General features: G+C 39.4%; 1 protein-coding gene and 1 long non-coding RNA gene across 4 annotated transcripts in view; one reads left to right on the plus strand and one right to left on the minus strand.

The window, feature by feature from the left end:
* The first annotated feature begins 1,831 nt into the window (after positions 1-1,831).
* Positions 1,832-22,106, plus strand: part of LOC110379624 (uncharacterized) — a 36,604-nt gene continuing 16,329 nt past the window's right edge. Inside the window, exon 1 of one of the 2 annotated variants that reach the window (XM_049850772.2) lies at positions 1,832-2,633. In XM_049850772.2, the coding sequence (XP_049706729.1) occupies positions 2,059-2,633 (575 nt within the window). In that variant the 5' untranslated portion in view covers positions 1,832-2,058. The remainder of the gene's footprint in view (positions 2,634-22,106) is intronic. The other variant, XM_049850773.2, reaches the window with a different exon arrangement.
* On the minus strand, positions 2,119-18,745 carry LOC126056762 (uncharacterized). Of its 2 annotated transcripts, XR_007512241.2 has the most exons (3): positions 18,411-18,745; positions 3,459-3,701; positions 2,119-2,787 (listed from the first exon to the last, which is right to left on the minus strand). It is a non-coding gene; the product is annotated as an uncharacterized LOC126056762 (long non-coding RNA). The 2 variants fall into 2 exon arrangements; XR_007512240.2 differs by lacking the exon at positions 18,411-18,745 and having other exon boundaries at positions 3,459-18,404.

Below are 22,106 nucleotides of genomic sequence, written 5' to 3' on the forward strand. Positions count from 1 at the left end.
TCCGCTAATGTGAAACCGCTTTTAGAAATAATTAGTAACGCAAACTATTTGTTATTTTTAGTCTGAAATGGTTCTAAAACCACAATTTATTTGAATATGACATTCCTTAGATTATTTATGTTTGTTTGAACAAATCGGATTGTGTTCTGCAACCAAAAATAAAAAGATCAATGTACAAGTCTCTAAAAATCCTTTTGTGCAAATTGCCAGTAGCTTATTTATGCTGTTCAGAAATATACATACATGAATTTCAGTTAGCACTCGTGGTTTTTCCGATTTGGTAGGTATGAATAAATAATATATTTTTTGCGTCAAAACCAGTGCATCGCAATCAGATGATTTGAAATAGAAATAGAAATCATTTATTTGCAGAAAATGTATGTTACAGATATGGTGATATATTGACGAAGTGTACATGATAGTGTATGTAGATTATGTAGATGCAAAAAAAAACTTTATAATGACATATTATTTTCCTTTGCTTTTCTGCCACTGACGAAATAACCTTGACTAAATAAAAGAGCGAAATGTAACTCCACAATTATCCCTTCTGACGAAATCGCATGGAATAGCAATCAAACCAAAAGTTTCAGAGGCACTTCATAACAAAACTTGACACACGAGGATAAGACATTTTGAAATAAACTTTCGGCAGGAACCTTTAAACATAATTGCTTTAAAAAGTCACATTTGCATTTAAATTATTTGTCACTTAATAATGTGAATCATCTACTTATGTAGACAAATATTTAGCAAATGAAAAATTTTGTCTTGATCTTGTAATAAAATGTGTTTTTATATAGATATGTAAACACGTATTGAATGTGTCTTTCAAGAAATAAATGTAAGCAGGTAGGAACTTTAAATATATTAATAAACTTTGTGACTTTTCGGTCAAATAGCTGGAGCAATTATTTATGAAGTTTAGTATATAGATACTTCGCTGCATGACATCCTTCAATACTTCACATATAGGCACTTTTTTCAATTCTGCATAGTACTTCCCCATTGTTACAATTAGCGGCTTTATTTGAGTAATATCTGGTCTATTTAGTGATGCTACTTTACATTTATATACCTCATTAAATTTAAGGTTAAGAAGTGTCCTTTTTTATAACTTATGCGGATTATTCAGAATTATCTTGTGAGGAAACTGTTGAGCATAAACAATAACATAGATGGATATAGAGGAAGAAGACTGTCAAAGACACGATGGTAGGGTTGTGTGAAAGACAATATGGCTGCAAGATTTGGAAGAAATTCAGGAATGATAAAGAGTAATTAATAGTGAAGTATTTTTTCAGTTTTCCAATTTGTCTATAATGAAAACAATAAGGTATAGATTATATAGTACATTTGATGTAAACACGTGGGTACCTATTCAATATACACACTCAATATGCACATATTATTGGCCTATTGTTTTCATTACGGTAGTAGCTGTAATTTGAAAATACAAAGGTAACCGTTTTTTCAATGTTAAATAACTTCACAGACAATTATCTTGTCTCTATTGTATCTAATCCATCTCCAGTACACTCATTTTGATAAATAAAAAACATTTGCTTAACAGTAGATCAATCAAAAGGCCGATTAATTAATTTATTTAGTATTTCTTATTCAAAATAGTGTACCAAAGAAATAAATTACTGTTTAGCTTCACGTCGTTTCGTAATATTGTAGATATTTGCACTAAAGAAATGCTAAATAACATTTCAAACATTACGCTCCTGTGGCACAGAATATTTATACAGGTGGAGCTTCCCGACGTATGAGAGTTCAACGTAATGTCAAACACCTATCTATATCAGAAATAATTTTACGTCTAAATATAAACCGTGCATAAGAATTCACAACACAGAGAGCGCGAGACAGTGAGATAGTGCGAGTCTCTGTTTCCTTGCCAATAGCTGCGACATTGTATCTATTGACACGGGCCAGCAGCACGTTCGCCGCCGACTATTTTGAGTAGACGGGTGGCGCACGTGTCGAGCGGCGGCGGCGGCGCAAGCGTGCGGGTCCGCGCCCTCAACACCTTCTCGCAAAAAAACCCTCTCAATGAAAAAGGCAAATCCCTGCAGAATGTTATTGAGCAGCGCACCGGTGCCGCAGATGCAGGTGGCCGCGGCGTGGTACATATCGCATCACCGCCCGCCCGCAATTTCGCGTAAAATTGGCAGCGTGCGGCGGGCGGGCGGCGGCAGCGGCGCGGAGCGTCGCTCCCGAAATAGTGTTCGGGCGCGGTCGTACGCCGTCGGGAACGGCGCCCCAGTCGCCGTGTGGCCGCGCGCGCGCACCCGCGTCGCCTCGCCAGCCGTCCCGACGCCGCACGAATACCCGGGTGAAGGAGCTCGCTCGCCGGTGCACGAGTCAACGGTGCGCGTATTTCGGTCGCGAGAGGGCCCCGGGCCGCGTCGGGCGCGCTGCCCGCGCGCTGGCCGCCGTGCTCTGGTGGTGGTGCGTGGCGCTGCTGCGGCTGGTCGCGCTGTGCGCGCCTCCCCCCGGCCCGTCGCCGCCGCCCTCCGCCCGCGCCGCGGAAGATGCGCCGTCGGCGGCCGCCTGCGCGAGCGCGCCGTCCAACACCACCGAGCCGTCGCCGCCGCCCGAGCCGCCCGAGCCGCCCGCGCACCCCGGTCAGTACACCTGCGCTCTCTCCCACGCGCCGCGCCGACCCCGCGCCGCGCCACGCCGTGCCGCCATTGCGCCGCACGCCGGTGTTTTGCTTCACTCACTCATCAACCTATTATCAATTTCGTTCTCTGGCACGCACGTGGTGTGACGCCTCAACTACAATAACAAAAAACAAATGCACAACAATTAATTGACTTATCTTCTAACCTTATCATCAAGGGGTTGCCTTCAAACATGCGTTAAATATTTAAAATACTGAAAATATAGATGTGGAAATTTCTGGAGATAAATAGGATGACACAAAACATACACAGGAATGTAGTCAACATACCGCGCAGACATGAAACTGAAGTCACTTAGTAAGTAGGTGTGTTGAACTGATAACTGTGATAACATTATTATCAGTTGGTAGAAAACAAACAATGCTATGGATGTGGCTTACATAAATATTTACCAAACGATATTTTTAATTAGGTAAGTGCTAGAGGTACCGAATTATTTTAAGATCATTTTAGTGTCATGGATATTCTCTAAAATCGGTGTTTGCTTCTCGCACATGACGAGATACGATAAAGATATCGGAAATACCAAATCTTTCAATTTGAAAACATAATTTTGTCGTTCATTCTTAATATTTCATCAATTTATTTTTATATTTAAAAAATACTATATTTATTTATTTAAAAAAACAGATGTATTATATCATCATTGGTTATATGATGAAAATGCTATTGAAAATGGTGAATCCATTTTACAAGATATTTTAAAGATTTATAAATGCGAAACTCTTTTGAAATAAATTCCAATGTAATGACATAGAGTCGTACCAGAGGTAATGACCGTTTCCATTGAGACGGAGAATGTAGAAAGAAATGCGGCAGAGGGCGCGGCGCGCGGTGCGGCGGCGGGCGCGGATGTGGGTCATCAGGGCGAAGGTTCCGTCGCCGCCAGCCCTCGCCCTCGGCACCCGCCCCGGCTGCCTCCCCGTCTCAGCCGTCGAGCCGAATTCGCCACACGCACTGCGCAACGGACCCCTCCACGCAACACTCTACTTACTATATCTGTAGGCACTGAACAACTCGAGATATCAACAAAGACAAAACAATTGAATCGCGTTTCTCGGAATCATTACCATAAAATGAAGATATATCGAACAGACAGGTCACAGAGGCAATTAAGCCACGATAAGCGTATACAAGTTAACACACATGCAAATAATACCGATAGGCATATTGAAGCGTGATTCAATTTGCTAATTAGGCCGCTCACTAATAAGACCATGTCTAAGGTCTTGTACAGCGATAATTTTATCTATTTAATTGACTACTATTTAACATAATGAGATACAATAAACAACGGTAAAAGTATTTGTGGACCATGAATAGTTTTAATCAATCAACACATAATTTCATTTTAAAATAACATCGTTAGTTCTACCATAATTATATAAATAAGAATTTATTAATTAAGACAAAACTAATTCATTCAGATCATTTGCTCAGGAACGCGCTGTAGTGATGTTTTTGTGATCATTCACTCTATAAACGAAAGAACCTTTAAGCCAAATATAGGTATCTAATTATGCCATCTCAAAAGCCACAATATTCTATATACGGCATATTGAGATCAACTATACAGCTAACCTGAAACACCAAGTTTTTTAAGGAGGTAAACGTCATTAAAGTCGGTAATTTCCTGCTATAGACAAGAAAGTTAATGCTTGACTCAGGGCTGATTTTTCAATCATCAGTTAACTTCTATCTGAGGAATAAATATGGCGGTTTGACATATTTTCCATACAAAAGCTGTCAAAACGTGAAATATATTCCACAGATAAAAGTTATCTGGCGATTGAAAAATCAGCCCTAAATAAACTAACTTTCTATTGAGTAATTTACGGTTTTAGGAACTTTCCCTTTCTGTTTTCATACTATAAATTGTAACGTTGTAACTACAGTAACAAAAACTTTGAGAAACACTTACATTATGTTAATCTGTGTAAATGAGTGAATCCGTAATCGCACTGAAAGGAGAAAATCTATTCTTTGCAGAGTCTTCTAGTCTTGAAGAAATCGTTTAAAATTGCATATTTCAAGTAGTTGTCTTAAGCACAAAAAATTAAGAAAAATTAAATTAAAATAAAATATCGAAAACCTGATCCGCGTCTTAGTGTCACCGGGATCATGCCCAAAAGCTAGTCGTGTAAGTACTTTCCACATTCAAACTTAAAGTCCAATTTCAGTCACATCATGAAGGCCTTCAGTTTCAATGTCAAGTTATAAGTTCTCAAACAATACAGAGGATTATCTTTTTGTATAAGGAACGCAAGTAATACCAACAACGTTTGTATTTTGTATCAGCCATCTAAACGACAATGTTCAGAGGCTTAAGTGACTACCATTTCTTCAGATTTTATCTCGACGTCTATTTGTATAACAAATGTCAAACCATAGCTCCGGTTTGAAACCTGTATATCCCCATTTACACATGAGCGAGAATGTACGTTTTCCTCTTAGTGTAAATGTAAATGAAAATTGTTTAATATTGTGTATGAAGTTTTTATAATGGGGGACTACACAAGCCATTTTAATTTAAAGTAACGTTTTTAAAACGTTTGAAAACTTTACATTGTTTTAACGCAATGCAGGCTAGCTATTCAGATAGTACAAAATATTATTTAATTCAAATATTTCGCGTCGTATTTTCCTGGATGAACTTGTATTAATAATACAATCATCATCATGACTAACTTTCAAACATAATCTCGGACTCTCCGCATTACGCGTACGTAGGTACACATCATTTGAACTCTGATAAGTGCCCTATTTATCTTATGGTCAACAAGTTCACAGCTCACAAAGTAATTATTCAGAGATCTGTACTAAAACTAGTTACTTCCACTTACTAATGCCAATGAAAAGCATCGTTTCATATGTACCGCAATGTGCGGGCATTATAAACAAAAAAAAGCGGAGCCCTAAAATCTACACATGAATTTATCACAATATCACCGACAACTTATTCTTACTTCTTTCTGACTTACATGTATTTTTTTTTATCTGCACTATCTAACAGAAGCAATGATATTACTTTTATTGTCTATTTATGTTATCGTATAGATCTTATTTACCCAGTATGGCAAATTATATTGTCACAAAAACATACTCTCTCGTCGTTTCAAATTGCATCACTATTGATTTCTATAACCGTCAGGAATCTTCGGGAAACTACTATTTATACATATTATCAATTAATTGCCGCAGTTACTGGCCACTGAGATAACCTGCACTAATCAGAATGATCTAGTGAAAACAAATTAATAGACAACGGAAAAAGATGAGCTTCTAGTTCCAAAAATAAAGGAAATGCTTTTGTAGCATACTATATAAAAATAAAAAATAGAAAAGGGGATCAAAAAAGGGAATTCAACGAAAATGATTTTAAAAAAAAACTTGTTCATGACTCGGCTTTATTATTTCATTCAAAACATAAAATGATGTTCATTATTTATTTCAAAAACTTTGTTTACATCTACCAAGCGTGACATTACAGTGATAAATACCATAACATGCAGCAAAACTGTGCTTACGGCTCCTTCGTACTTTTATCTTGAGAATGGGTACTTAAGCATGTTGCACCAACTTCACTTTAGCTCATCACGTGTACTACAAAGTTTCAAACGATCAAAAATTTAGCTGGTATGTACTTGCAGCCTCTTTGAAGTATGTTCTTCGAATGTATTCACTCACGTTATGCGTATGCGCCTGATTGATGTGTCTACTACATACTTACGACCAACAAAGCGATACGTTTAACGTAAGCACTCGATGTTTAGACTTGACGTGAGAAAATAATCATTTCCGTCTTCGTTTCACTCAAATCTTTCATGTGGTAGGGTTTCTGTGTAGCATGTACATAGGTGTGTAGATAGGTACTATGTTATTTTCACGTTCCCAGTTTAAAGTGCCATCCCGTAGCAAACAGACACAGAAAATCAATTGTTACGTTAGAGAGGATTACAAAAAAAATTGTCTTCGCTGTTTTATCTTGTTTTTAAATATTAGAAACAGATCTTAGTAAACAATGTGCCTGCCAAATCAGCGGCCTCAGAAAGGTACCAGAGTGCTTACGAGCTCTAATTAGCGTGACTGTTATTTCTATTTGTCCATTATGATTTTTTCTACAAATAACCATCATTATTGGGATTTTCTCTTAATAGCGATAGCCTTTTGTATTTTTTCGGCCATAGTTTTCTCTAAATGTTTTTCTTTAGCAATAGTAAATAGTGTCCAAGAATAGATAGCCGCCCGTAGTCTAAATTGAAATCCTTATCCTAGGATTATATTTACTTGATGGAAGAGCAATTATAGGAATCAAAAGCAATTCAATATTAGATATACTAAATGTAAGTGTCTAGCCAATTCTATTTACCTGAGGCGAAGTACGTAATACATAGAGATCCATTTCCATAATCATATTTGAACAGACGGGACATTGACATTTAGTTTCAGTCAGGCCGCGCACGTGTAAGATGAATTTTCTTTTCTTCAACTGCAGTCATTGTCAAAGGGGTAATTTATGATCCGCTTTTGTGGTAAACTAGCGTCTTGTAAATAAATGCTACATACATTTATAGAATGTTCTGACCTGTCCGTAAAGACTGTCGAAACGACTTTTTACAAAATCTTAGGCTTTGTATACTTTTCTTTAAAGGTGTATTACGATGTCACGCTCCTCAATATGTAATTAACTTACTGAAGATGATAACACAATACCTTCTAAAATCTATATTCCACAACGAAACACGTTTTTCTTTGCATCACTTTTTCTGCTCTATCTATCACATAACCACTTGCTATTGTGTTATTTTGTCGTTTAAGCCATCAAGATTAACAACCTCCACAATAAATGAGGATCCTTTACAGCAGTGTAACTTGTTTCATTCAAGAACAAGAATATAAACTAGACAAACTACATGTATAAGGTACACTAGGGAGCAATGAATCCGGGTCATTCGTTCATACTGATACGTCAGGAGATTAGCTATGTATATGCTGACACTAACCCGACTATATACATATGGCTGATATAATATTCTACCTATACATATACATATTAGCTCGTGGCGATTCTCAAATGGGTTTTTCAGAATAACAATGACATGCAGAGCAAACATATGTTGTGTGTAGAGATAATACCCATTTAATTCTTTCGGGAAAATTAGTAGATAGCCATCTGTAACCTTTAATACGCAGTTCTGTAACAGCTTATCAAGTCAGATATCAAGTAACTTATTACAAATTGGGTATTTACTTTACGATTTTCCTATAATACGCACTATTCTACCTGGAAGACTTCTTTATGAGCACATACTCTTGTTAATGACATCTGAGTGACCCCGGTAATGTTGGGCCTGGCTGTTACGCCGTCATTAGCTAAGTGTATAGGCGTGTGCTGTTTGCACAACATTTCGAAGAATTCTGGAAGAGTAGGCGATACATGTTTTTCCACATTTTACTAATTGGATGTTTATATAACTAAAGTTCCAAGCCACACTTACCTAACTAAACCATACTAAACCAAACTTGAATCCTGACTACAATGTCATCAAGCCGGTCTCAACAATCAAAAGTCAATCTCACGAAAGCAACAGGTGGCAATATTGATTAGGTTCCCAGGTCCTTTGCGCCGAAAAGACATATTACATACAAAACCAAATTCATATCCACTGAAAATATCTATCTATCTACATTACACGAAAAATTATAAGTTATCTCACAAATCATTGTATCGACAAAAAATGATTAGGTACGTTGGCAGAAACACATCATACGTTTTTCATTTAAGAATCCGAATCCAAATACAATTTTCCCGAAGGAACGAACGAATTATAGCTAAGTTTATTATTTCGTAGCTGAAGCCTGAAAAATCTGAAATCATATTAAATCTTGTGAATGATTGCTTTAGGAAAGGACCTCTTCTAAGAATCGGGTAAGGATTGGGTAAGATGCGTGCGCTCTGGGATCCCATTCGGTCCCGAAGCAGCGCTTGGCTGGGCTGGGCGAGAGGGTGTGGGGCGGGGAGAGATTTGTTATGGCGGCGGCAGGAAGCGCCCGGTGGCACGACTGGCACGTGTAAGAGCGGCCTTGAGACGGTAGGTCGTCGAACGCGGCGCGCCGCCGCCGGCAGACACAGCCGCCTGTCGCCCTCTGGCCAACCGCGACACCATAGCCTTTGTCGCATCGCCATCGCGCCAGCGCCTCTCCACACCTTGCTCAATATTTACACCAACAACACGGCCGCCGACCACTCCGCTACTGTTTACGCCAATCGATTTATTCCTTTCGATCGATCGTAAATATTCTCCGACATACCTACGTATGTCGCGACGCCCGATTTCAGATTCACGGAAAGGTCAAGCATGTTGCACTATTACGTTCATATGGTGAATTATGCATTTGGAATATCGTTTAAATCCGATTAACCAAGACAGGTTTTTAAAGTAGTTTAGATAAATCGCAAAATATGTGAGACACGAGTAAAAAATCTGGTAACCCCGCTTTTGAGCTGGGTCATCGCAACAATACGCGAGATATTTTAAATGACGTCAGATATTCTTGATATGAATGCTTTGCTAACTCTTCTCAGTATCTATACATACTTAATAGGATCAGGTTTTTTTTGCTCGTGCAGTTATGTTTACAAGTTTTATTTTGGATTTCTTAAGATTGTTTATATATAACTTTAGTTTTAGTTCACGACTCGCTAGCTAAATTCAAACCACTTGTTCTTATACTAAGAAACTGCACAAACATACCTAATCACCAGATAAATAAACAGTCAATATAGGTATTTGTTAGCTATGCTAAGGATTCTTTCGACTGTTAATGGCACTGTAGACGTTTAACATTCATTTCAACAATTTCTCGGATGAATATTTTGAACTGCAATCTGATAGCAAACACTGTTTAGTTTTACCCGGCCTCTACAATGCAGGGCCCTCTCATACTTTTTTCCAAATCCGCCTATTTCGAGAAGCATCAATGAGAAAAATATAAATGTATCTAATAACCAGTCATTATTTTAGAAGATACACCTATCTCTAAATGTTTGCACTCAAATGTACGACGTAGGGGTATGATAAATGTTGGTGCTTGTGCACCAAGTTGGTCCAGACTACTGCAGGATCAGGCCAACTTCTTGTTATCACTGTGATAAAGGAGTGTGGGACGGGAGGCGCTGGCGGGGGCCGGGGGAGGGCCAGGGAGGAAGTGGGTCGCGGGGCCGACGCCCGAGCCCGGCCTCTGCCGACGACCTACGACCGCCGCTACCCCTCAGCTCAACGTTTCGCATAACACTTAAGAGATGTTCAAGTAATCATAAATTCGGCGCTAAAATATCTAGAATCCGGTAACCTGCTTACCACGTAGGCTTTCCTCGATGCTACTAATAAAACATTTAAAACGGCCATTTAGCCAATAATAAAATGCGCACAATAACGGAACAGTATTTGTTTGCGAATCCATTTTACATATTTATTGCATTTTAAACTTAAAAAAGTAGAAGTCAGTGGCCAGCTAGAATAAATATAGGAAAAAACAACTCGGAGAAATCGAACGGCCTAAACAAGACATTAAATTACACTTGGAACATAAAACGACACCTGTAATAAAAAAAAACGTGAATGATTAATATTCGTATAAAAATATTATATGAGTGCCTAAATAGCCAACTAAAACATAAATCCTAAAACATTTCAGATGTACCATGCATACCTGCGATGCGTGATCTATCTAGGTATCTCTCATCGATATCTAAATTCTTATAGTAAACGCTGCTGAAAACTAGTTAGTTCCAATTATTATTTTGGATTAACTTTATCCATTCGCTGAGCAGCACGTGTTGAAAAAGCTTGTTCAAAAGCTTACGTAGTTTCGGTAGTACCGGTTAAGGCCCATTTCAGTGGAAATAGATATCTTAAGTGAAGAAATAAAGATATAAACAGGTACTAACAATTGTCGATATAGGATTACCCTAATCCTACAATACAATTTTCAATTACGATTTTGAACAAAAAATGCCCGTTGATTTCCAGCTCTATCAAAATATACAACATCAACGATCGAATATCAAGTGTTGTAGTGGTAGCGTTGTGGACAGTCGGACGTGCGCGAGTGGCTTGCACTGCCGCGGCGCACACGCCCGAAATAACCCGCGAAACACGACGAAAACAATCGAGACCGCGCTTGCGGCCTCATGCGCGCGCAAAAATGACGAGGAAATATGCACGCCAGTGTCCAGCTCACCGACTCCTGGTGTCGGAGAAAGTGCCACCACGCACTGGCCACGCACACACGTAGCGCGACCACCGCATGCCACCGGCAGCTGCGTAACTCACCGTTCACGCAACAAGCCATCGATTGGTTCATGAGTCATCATAAATCGTATAATTAAAACAATATATATTTATTCTGATTTCAACATCTTACAGACCTTTATTCTCTGTAAAAAAGAAACTAGAAACAAAGTTAAACGCAAGTAAAGTTAATGAGTAGTGATGCGCCAGCATACCAGTTTCCAGTTTAACTATAGTACGCGCCAAATAAGCGTGCAATAAAGTTCGTTCACCTCCTTCTACCAATGTATCCCAATATTTCAAAACGATACGAAAAAAATGTATGGGCAGTGTCGCTAACACGATCAATACAAGTGTATCGTGGTAGGAGGCGTCCTTGTCGCAAAGGATTACAAACCTTTGGTCAAAATTATGATCAGTCGTTTTTAGTTCAAATATGGGCAGACAAGCGCATTCCAAATTCGAAATGACGGAAGGACATTGTTTCAAAATGGCGAACAGGTGATGCGCCCCTGACGGCGGGGCGGTTGAATGACCTTTATTGCAAGTTTATTTGGCGCGTACTATAGTAAGTTTGACGGGCTCTCGTCCCAGAAGAGCGCGGCGCGTACCGGCCGTGTCGCATTCTTGCTGCATCCCTACATCGGTCGGCTACGCGCCACCCGCGCTACGCCGCCGCCGCCGCGCCGCGTCGCCGCCCATAGCCCGCACCTCACGGCACAAAATCGATATTGCATACTCGACCTCAAATTGATTTTGCAAAAGTATGCGCACACACGCGAGTATGTAAGTAAGGACAATTAACAATACGAGTTGAAATGATTTCCACCTGAGTTCTCTCTGCCTGCGACATCTTTTCGGTATGCCAAATTAATATTGAGAATACAAACTGCTTTATTATTTGTAACTGACTACTTACTATGTAAGTGACGTATCTGTGTAATGTAGGTCAGAGAAGCAAATCTTTCCTGTTTTTTTATGACCATGACCTATATCAATCCGCCTACCTTCTTTGGGTCTCATCAAAATTAGGTAGTTTTACTTGACAATATTATATTTTTTAAATAATAATTCCTATTCCATAGTCGTTTACATTTATGATAAAAACCTTATACATTTCAGGAAACTGACGCACTGTAGTAATGTAGTTTGTTACACGACAGACGTAGGTCAGTTCACCTTCCTACATACTGCATAGTCACTATTCGACAAATATACGTCAGTCGTGCCAGTGTCCATGTATAAACGTATAATAAAAGCACTCGCTTAGTACCTACACGTAGCGAGAGTCAGTCCTCACAACAATGTTGTCGTACTCTAAGGACTTAGTTGGAGGGCCGCGGGATCGATAGAAATAACCGGCTATTTACCGCCACCAGCCGCGGCTCCCGACTTATACCAACTATACATTCACTTGCCTGTAAATATACTGTGTCTTCCATATGGTCATTTCTAGATGCTGCAGTAGTACGTACTACGTAATATTGCTGCCGAAAGTATGATACTATCGTGACATTCATTATTATTTTTTCAATGGGCCTCAAAAACACATACCTACATCGAAGGCTCGGTTTTCTAGACACTTATTACCTACTAATAATAGCCAGCTGACACATAAATGAAAACTCATAAAATGGTAGGTACTAATTTCGTCAAAGGCAGATAAACAACAGAAACGTATGAACAACGTAACAAAACGTTACGACACACGCCATTCATCCTAAATGCATTAACGTCCCTGAATAACATCGGCTTGGCGTTGCATTCACATAGACAATGGCAATTGTTTGCGCGACCGTATTTCGCGTGAAGTGACGGCGATGACGCGGCGCGTTGCTTATGTTATTTATTTATAGCTAGCGACCGGCGACCGGCGGCACCAGTCGACGCCGACGTTGACAAACAACTCGTATTAGCAGCATCTCGGCGCGGCCGTCGCTCGCGCTCCGCAAAGGAACACGACCATTACTCCGCACATCCTCACTTGTAATGACCTTCAACATAGTGTCATTCGCAGCGTCCCGAATGACAATGATACGCGCGTATATCGTCTATGTGGGAATATAACAACAACATTATGTGTTTTCGTTGCAAAATGACGCAAATTTCAGTGGGTATCTTACAAGGTGGGCAGTTGCCTAGCATTTTCCAATTCAGTTATTGCACCCAAACTTTACGGTCAAATAGATATTGTTAGAGCTGACCTAACCCAAGCAATTATTATTTGCCTCCAGTCAAACTTTGGGTTAAGTTATTAGACAGGTTCAACTCGACCTGTTCGTTGTTTCAGTGATAACAACCCGATATTCAACAATATGATCATAACTTAAAATAGCCTTTGAGAAACGTCAACTAGAAAAATCTAGAAATAACCCTAAAGCTCTTTGGCAAACCATACAGGATATCACTAATACTCGCAGAGAGCGTACCAGTGCCGATCAATTGCTTAAACTATGTGATAATCCTCACTCTTCTGTTAATGAAGTATGTTCGTTCTTCAGCAATGTTGGCAAAAATTTAGCAGCAGGTATACTAAAATCTAAAAGTCTAAGTAATAATTCCCCCTGCAGTACTCAATATACAAATACAATATTTTCATCCCCAGCTAGCTCCCTCGTTATACTAAACACTGATGAAGACGAGGTGGAATCAATCATCTTACAGTTACGCAATGATTGCTCTGTGGGCTGGGATGGAATATCATCTAACTTATTAAAAATTTGTCACCGCGTTCTGGTGCCTCCCATTACACACATCTGCAATCTCTCCTTGCAATCAGGAACATTTCCAAACGGACTAAAGAAAGCCATAGTCCACCCCATTTATAAGAGTGGGAGCAGGACCTGTGTCAACAATTACAGGCCAATCTCCATTCTGCCCTCGCTCTCCAAAATACTGGAAAAGATCCTTAACAGGCAGCTAAGAGGCTTTTTAAATAAACAGCATATCATTGCTGAGAACCAGTATGGCTTCAAGCCTGGGGTCTCGACTGAAGATGCTGTTTTAGATCTGACACAATTTGTAGCTGCAAAATTAGATAGTGGGGCTAAGTGTTTGGGGATATTTCTGGATCTCTCGAAAGCTTTTGACAGAGTTCCTGTTCCCAAGCTTATATCAAAACTAGAGCTCTTGGGTATACGTGGATTTGCCCTTGACATCTTTAAGGACTATCTTAAAACCCGTACGCAACAAGTTAAAATAGATGGTTTTCTCAGTAGGGAGGAAATCGTGTCGTACGGTGTGCCACAGGGAAGTATATTAGGTCCCACACTATTCCAAATATACATAAATGATCTCTGCAGGATTACCCTCCCAAACTGTAAAGTCTATGCATATGCAGACGATACTGCTTTGATCATTTATGGTTCCACCTGGGAAGAGGTTAAAAGTAAGGCAGAAGCTGCTCTAAAAATTACTATGCTGTGGTTTCACCAAAATCTCCTTACCCTAAATGTGGAAAAATCCTGTTTTATCCCTTTCGCAATTCGGCAAAACACTAAGCCACCTCAGAGTTTTGTTGTAACTGCTCACACCTGCTCCAACTCTGCAGCACCTTGCTCCTGTCCCATACTAGTAAGGAGTGAATGTGTGAAGTACCTGGGTCTGCTTATAGATGACGGCCTACGATGGGACAAACAGCTGGAAATGGTTACCAACAGAACAATGCGACTTATATATGTTTTTAAATTGCTTAGGGAGTCGGCTGATATAGACACATTGAAAATGGTATATTTTGCACTGTGTCAGTCGATTATCGGATACTGCATTACTGCGTGGGGTGGTACCTGTAAAACCAATTTCCTGAGGTTAGAGAGAGCTCAGAGAGCTGTACTTAAAGTAATGACCAAGAAGCCATACTTGTATCCAACTAAACAACTTTATAATGACTGTAAAGTGCTAACAGTCAGACAGCTCTTCATCTTGCAATCTATCCTCAGAACTCATAGAAGTATTCCCAAATCCAACCCAAAAAAACGCACAAATGTCCCATCAGGTGTACGTCATAAAACTACATTTGCTAAACGCCAACATTATGTTATAAGTACCTACATATACAAAAAAGTACACAAAAGTCTGAACATTCTTGACCTAAACAGGCACACTCTCAAAGGTAAAATCACTCAATGGCTACTTCAACAAGACTACCTTACAACAGAGAATCTCCTAACATTCATCTCGTAATAAAGAATTTCAAAAACCACTCACTCACACACACACACACACACACACACACACACATACACACACAAGTGATGATGTGCATCACATACACAAACTCTTAACAATACACTCAAAACACTAAACACACTTCACTTTTATTTTTTATTTTTTCATCTCTTTCTTTTATACAGTATAAATAAAGACTTGTCTATTTTAAATTTTTTTAATATCTTCTATTTTTATTTTTTGTTTGTTAATGTTACACCGACACTGTTTTAATTGTTTTAGTACTCGCTATCGAATGTCATATTATTATAAATTTTGTTACCTTGTAGCTGAACCCTATCTCTTAAGATACAGGTTAGACCTAGTTTAAGGGATAGAGTTGTGTATATTGTGCTGATAATATGATATTGTTTATATTAATGCTTTATCTTGTATACAGTGCAAAAAGTCCTATTTTGTGAAATAAATAAATTATTATATTATTATTATATTATTAATTATTAACTTGAAGTTTCGATTGTTGAAAGTCGACATGGCTAAAAACAATGTTACTTGTGAGATTCGGCAGACGAAAGAGTATGGATAAAGAAAACATGCTAGGCTGACGCATAAAAAATATAAGAAAAGCGCAGGAGGAAGACAATAATGTTGAACTCAATACTGATGAAAAAAGCCACTACCACTAAGGTTACTCTACAGCCATGGGTATTACAAAATCCATGTCTTGTTAGATGTATTCTATTCTTTAAAAAAATAATTCTTGCCTAAATCAACTTTGGAAACGTACTTCTAGACGATTTGAAAGACTAAGTAGAGCTCCCCTTTATTCAAGAGCTCCGAACACTACGCAATATTTCACTTGGTCGATTCTACGCAGTTTCAAATCTTCTGTTTGTCTCGTCTCTCTTGTAGGTACATCAAATTCTTAATAAAAAAAATTCATTCAACTTGAGCACTCAATCAAATACACAAGAAGTAGAGTAGTTCAACTCCACTAATACCAAAATTATCTTTCAAATTACCACGCAAGGTACATTTGCGTCATAACATGTGGTAACATTTAAAACATACAATATCATTAGATGCCTTTACATCGCAAATCTAGAGGGCCTTACTACAAAAACTTTAAACCCTGTTTTACACTTGTCTAATAAAATTTTGGCTGCAAAATGAACCATATGTCAACGTCATAATATGTCATTTTTTTAGACAAGGCATAAACTGACGTTTATAAGTTTTTGTGGTAAGACGGAGAGTGTTTATTATCACAAACAACGGGCACGGAAATAAACAAAAGAAAAAAGTACGATTAAAAAACACATTTTAGATTTACTAGGGTAATGCTCTGTTTATTATTAGATTAAGAGCCAGAATGTAGGTTGGTCATTACTAAGTGTTATTTTTGGCACACAACTTACGACGACTTTATAATACTTAATAAGACATCTAGTTTGAATGCATCCTGTTCTACATCGACTACAACGGCTAACGTCAAGAACGCTCATTACATAAAGTTTATTTACTCATGAATAGGTACAGTAGATACGCCAGAGGAATAGTGAGATAAACAAGACGAAATCCGCGAGACACGTCATTGAACCGTTTCGGGGACACAGACCGATATACTCGTAACAAGTACAGACAAATAAAATTTCCTTCATGCTACTACGATGCTCTAGAATACAGCCGTAACTCCATTGCAAGTTATAAATCCAAGCTGTTTGGTACATTTTGTTTCAGCAAAATTGGACCATTTTCTCATTGATGTCAATAGATTTAATATTAAGAGAGGCATTAAGGCTTAAACTGCTCATCTATAGGAAACTCATCACGTCCTTTTAATTCACATGGCTATTAAAATATTAAAGCAGTGTTGTTGGCACCCATAATGCGTAATTTACCTGTTATATTAATTAGAGGTGACGCAACGTTCAGGGCGGGCCGGGTTCGTCCGCGTCGGCTGCCTACGCTCTACCTTCCTAATTACGCCGCGTCTAGACGTCCCGCCAGCCTCCTCCCACACCCCGGGCCACCCCCTTATCAAATACGGCTTAGAATTTTGCACATATTTGTACTTATTCGGCCCGTTCTTTACGATCTTTTTTCTAGGACGCTACGAAAGTATCTCTTTATTCAGAGAAAATATTCCCGCACTAAGTTTCGTTCAATTTGAACTGGTTTCTCAGATTACCATACGATGCAAAGTTGACTTTTCTCCGAACATCAGAGGCAAATCAAATTATACGTGTCGATGATTTTCTGTCCGAGTTCTAGATGAGTAATCATGATTTATAAAATAAATACACCGACGAAGATCATTTCTCATAATTTTTCGCAAATTAACCTTTTCTACATAGTTCTTCTTCCTTACATTAATTGAGAATATGTACTGAGGGTTAACCAAAGAGATTATAGAAGAGATTATATTTAAAGAGAAATGATACGGATACTGAAACTATAACAATAAGCATCAAATCAAAGGTCAGTGAACAAATTTAAAAAACGTGACACTTTTAGTTACAAATGAAAGAGAAAGATAAGAACTAGTCTGTTATCATACAAAGTCTTGCCCTGCAAGCGAATGTCTGATAGTTGTGACTTATCCTGAAATCTTTAAGATGTAGGGATTAAACATCGTTTTAATGCGTATTTATGAATACTTCAAGATTTCGTTGAGGAGTAACAATACTGTTCTAAATAAACGCCACCGAGGTGATTCAACGCAATTATTAAAGCGACATTATCGTACAAACTGATAAGAAGTTTAAAACTCCCCATAAATTACAGCTGATATTAGGCACATTATTTAAACGGTATATTATGTAGTTTCAAACAGACAAGGGTCGCATCTCCCGTGCCATTGACGTGATTGTTCTCCGATACTAATTATCTTAGGTGCACATACATAAGTAGAATGGGTCAAATTATGCATAACCTGACATTGTATTTATTTATCCAATGTCTCATGATTGCACGGATGAAATTACACTCTTCACCAAATTGGAGACATTAAAAGGTTAGGTGGAATTTACGAATTGGTTTTTCGTAATTTTCATGATTGTATACGCAAGTATTTTTTATATTTATTTCTTGAAAAGAGACATGCGCATTGATTCAGTTGGCTGGTTATCTAATATATCAAGCGCTCCTAATAAACCAATTAAGAATTTACCGTTTCACATGATCCCACTCCAAGAAAATTTTGAACGCGTGATTCATCAGCAATTCAAAGTTAACAATTTGAGATGTTACTTACATTTTATTTTCCTCTTGTAGACCACCTTAGATCTTGCAAACATTAACAGAGAAGAAAGAATATCAAAAACCCGATAGATACAACATGTAATTATGTCCACGGCGAGTTGTCGAGTATTTGTAAGTTTCTTGAGCAGGAGTGAATATTAGTCCAGGTTTTCAACGTTGTAATACGCAATAGGTACAAAGCACACGATGTCTGCGACGCACAGATAGTTGATGCCCAACGTGATAATTGGCACTCACCGTACCCAGACGCCAGGAGCGTCAGGCCACTAAACACGTCAAACTTTTAAAAATGTGTTTTCGTTCCTCCGCCATGTTTTCAGTCACCGTCTGGTACTGATAACAAATGTAGGTATGTACTTAACGATATATTGATTTATCGTATTTGTATGCTACACTTGCATTGAATTTAAGCTCGTATTTAATCGCGATTACGCAGACGACAACAACTATGATGATGTTAGCACAGTTTTCCCCATATCTGATTGATATCAAACTTTCGACTAGACAGCTATCACGGTCTATTTGTTTACCACAAAATAGATTATAATTGTGACGCTTTTTGCCACACCTCTTCAGAACTTGGTTAGTGACAGATTTTTGGGTAAACATGTTGAATCTCAGCGCTATAGTTGATATGCCTTCAATCTACACAATTCGCACAACACAATCGAATCAATCGTCGGCGCGGGCCCTTCGCGTTTGTGTTTTTCAATTCAACCTTGTTAAGATGTAGTACAAACTGTTACGTAGAGCGGCCTACTGGCTAGTAGAGCAGTGCGTTTACGACAGTGATACGAGCGCGGCGAGGACGTGGTCGCTGACAAGGCTCAAGCAGGTAAGCCAGCACTCAACGGGCGAGTTCGCGCCACGTGGCCAGGTACCGCCAGCTGGAGAAGCTATTTCGGTGATCGGCGGCAGGCCCCGGCAGACCGACACCAGACGTCGCCGCCGCCCCCGCGCTCCTCCCAACCTCTATAAATAACCGCACTGTGCATTCTTGGGCGAACGATGTCGAATTTTTGTCGAGTACGCACGACCACATGCCGTTTGTTTTGGCCTCAACCGCCGACACTAACCCGCGATCGCGCTAACTTTTAACGAGATCCGGCTCGCTGATGCTGCCCGCTAGGAGTGACGCGGCTGACACATCCCTCCTGTCATTGATACTCCGCCGATGTAATCCGCCTCTACATTATCCAGTCTTTGACAACATTCCTACGTAGCCGACCAAATCCTATCTCAGTCCTGTTCAATACGTTCAACATGTACTGAATAGCAGCGTTTTACCTGAAATAAAACGCATATTAAATACTTACCTTATTTGAAGCTTACTAGTTTGAGATAGGCACCTACGTGTTTTCCGCTTTTATCTCCGTCCTTTTCTACCCCATATCTTGCATCTCTCTCGCACATCGACCAGTTTCACTCCCCACCAGGCAGGAGGCGACGAGTGTTCTCGGCGGCCACAGTTCGTCATTGAGTCGAAAACACCAGGCAGAAATTAAAATGTAAGCTTCAAATAAGGTAAGTATTTAATATGCGTTTTATTTCAGGTAAAACGCTGCTATTAAATTCTTGACCGTTATTTGAAGCTTACTAGTTTGAGACGTGTTTGTTATCGCCTGGTGGAAGTGGACGCCAATGTGAGCAAAAGCACAATGAAATTGTGTATGTAAATAGGTACTTAGGTACACGAGTAATCACATGTAAGTATGTGTATTGCGTCCTGGAATACTAATGTAATAAAAGTTAACTGGTACTGGTACTCAGCTACATCCTGTTAGACTGGAAGCCGACCCCAACATAGTTGGGAAAGGGGCTCGGAGGATGAGTAATAAAAATTAAAAGAGAGATGCAAGAACAAAAGCAAAATTGATTTCATTTTCTAATAGTAATTAACAAAAATATTGCGATACTTCTTAATAACAATAGTAACAAAAATATAGACATTAATCAGCTGGATTAATTAAATAATCGAGATAACTTGCTACTTCTATTTAGTGGGTATCTTTCCCTTCTGTAAAAATGGGCAAATGTATTGCCTGATCGCCAATTACCCTTGGCTAATATATCGTCCAAAGGTATATTGTCAACCCCGATTTTGACGCTACCGCCGAGTGGAAGCTTCCTGGGGTTGTAGTTATTCCTGCCTCTTTTAACAATGTCTTAATCCACCCGCAATCATCGTTCGGGTGCCTGCCTTTGGTTGGCCTCTAACGGATATAAATAAATTTAAGGAATTAGCCGATGTTCGTCTATCTTCTAACAAGGCTTTAGTCTTTCTGACCCAATACACTGGACTTAGATTTATATTTTCCTGATTATCCATCAAACAACAACCCGACTGCCTATGACTAGAACTGTCGGTCTTAGAGCCAAAGACTGGCCATAAGATTAAATTATCTTTGTTGTTTTGAAATGTTCTGGGTCTATTGCAAGCAAGGAAAGATCATGGACTCGCCTTTCCGAAACAAGCTAGCAAAGAAAGAGCAGCAGTGTGCCTGGAAGTTGCAAAAGGATTATTCTTGTCTACGTTTACTGCACTTAAGTAGGTTACCAATTGGTCAATATTCCAGATGGACGGCTTCCCGGGGAACAGGTTTGCTCAGCGCTATTAATTTTAAAATGTATCCGACTAGAACGTGTGAACCTAGCTCTCCAGTGGTTTCTGCATTGCATAGTGTAGCTATAACTGACTTGTGTAATAAAATAGTATTGTATGCTAGTTTATTTACTATGTAAGTCCGCAAAAAATTGGGTAAGTATAGGTCCAAATAGGGATTCAAGGATTCATAGGATCCAATTTCATACTTTTCGCCCCAATTTAACCATCGACTCCAAGCTGATTGATAAGTCTTGCGTGTGGATTGAAGAAGACTTCAGTCGGAGAGACTCCTTGTCCCTCCCCTCCCATTTCCTTGACCTTGGCAGGGGGTATCCCCGTTGCTGTGTCTATCGGTTTCTGCTCGAGGTTCATCAGTGAGTAGGATACTGCTAATGATTGGGACTTCAAATCTGCTCGCCAAAATACCTGGTGCCACCGAAGGAACTACTATGAGATTAACTCCCGTTCCTGAATTGAGATGACTGAGGACCTACGGTATAAGGTCAGGTGGCGGTAATACCCATGCTAGCGGGTAAGTCCAAACTTGAGAAAAAGGGCATCGTGGAACCCCGCTCTCGGGTCCTTCAGATCTAGGGGCACGTAGTACACAACTATGTATCCCTGGGCTCGCTTCGAGGCAAATAGGTCCACTGCTGATACAAGATGCCCCTCCGGTGGAGGTTTGTGTCGGGAGAGATGGTCTGCATGACTGTTGAATAGGGCTGGTATATGATTCACGACGTGATAGATTTGATACAGCTCGAGATAACTGAATACTTTGTACGTCAAGTTCGGTAGGCTCCTTGATCGGGTGCCACCTTGATTTCTTAGATATGACACTACAGTCCCATTTTTGCATTGAAAAATGGCTGTTGATCTCCTTAGCAACTCGCCGTGATTATCCAGTTAATACTGCAAGCGTCTCTTTCAGATCGCAGTGAAAGCCTTTTTCTCTCTTGTTCCATGAACCCATTACGGGAGTTCCGTTCAGTTGTGCCCCCATCCTACATCGGAGGCGTCCGTGGTTATAAGGTGACAGGGAAGTGGCGTATGAATATCCAAGGTTTGGTGGCAGCTGACCAG

The sequence above is a fragment of the Helicoverpa armigera genome, chromosome 11 (genome assembly GCF_030705265.1).
Source record: "Helicoverpa armigera isolate CAAS_96S chromosome 11, ASM3070526v1, whole genome shotgun sequence".
NCBI classification, from domain to species: domain Eukaryota; kingdom Metazoa; phylum Arthropoda; class Insecta; order Lepidoptera; family Noctuidae; genus Helicoverpa; species Helicoverpa armigera.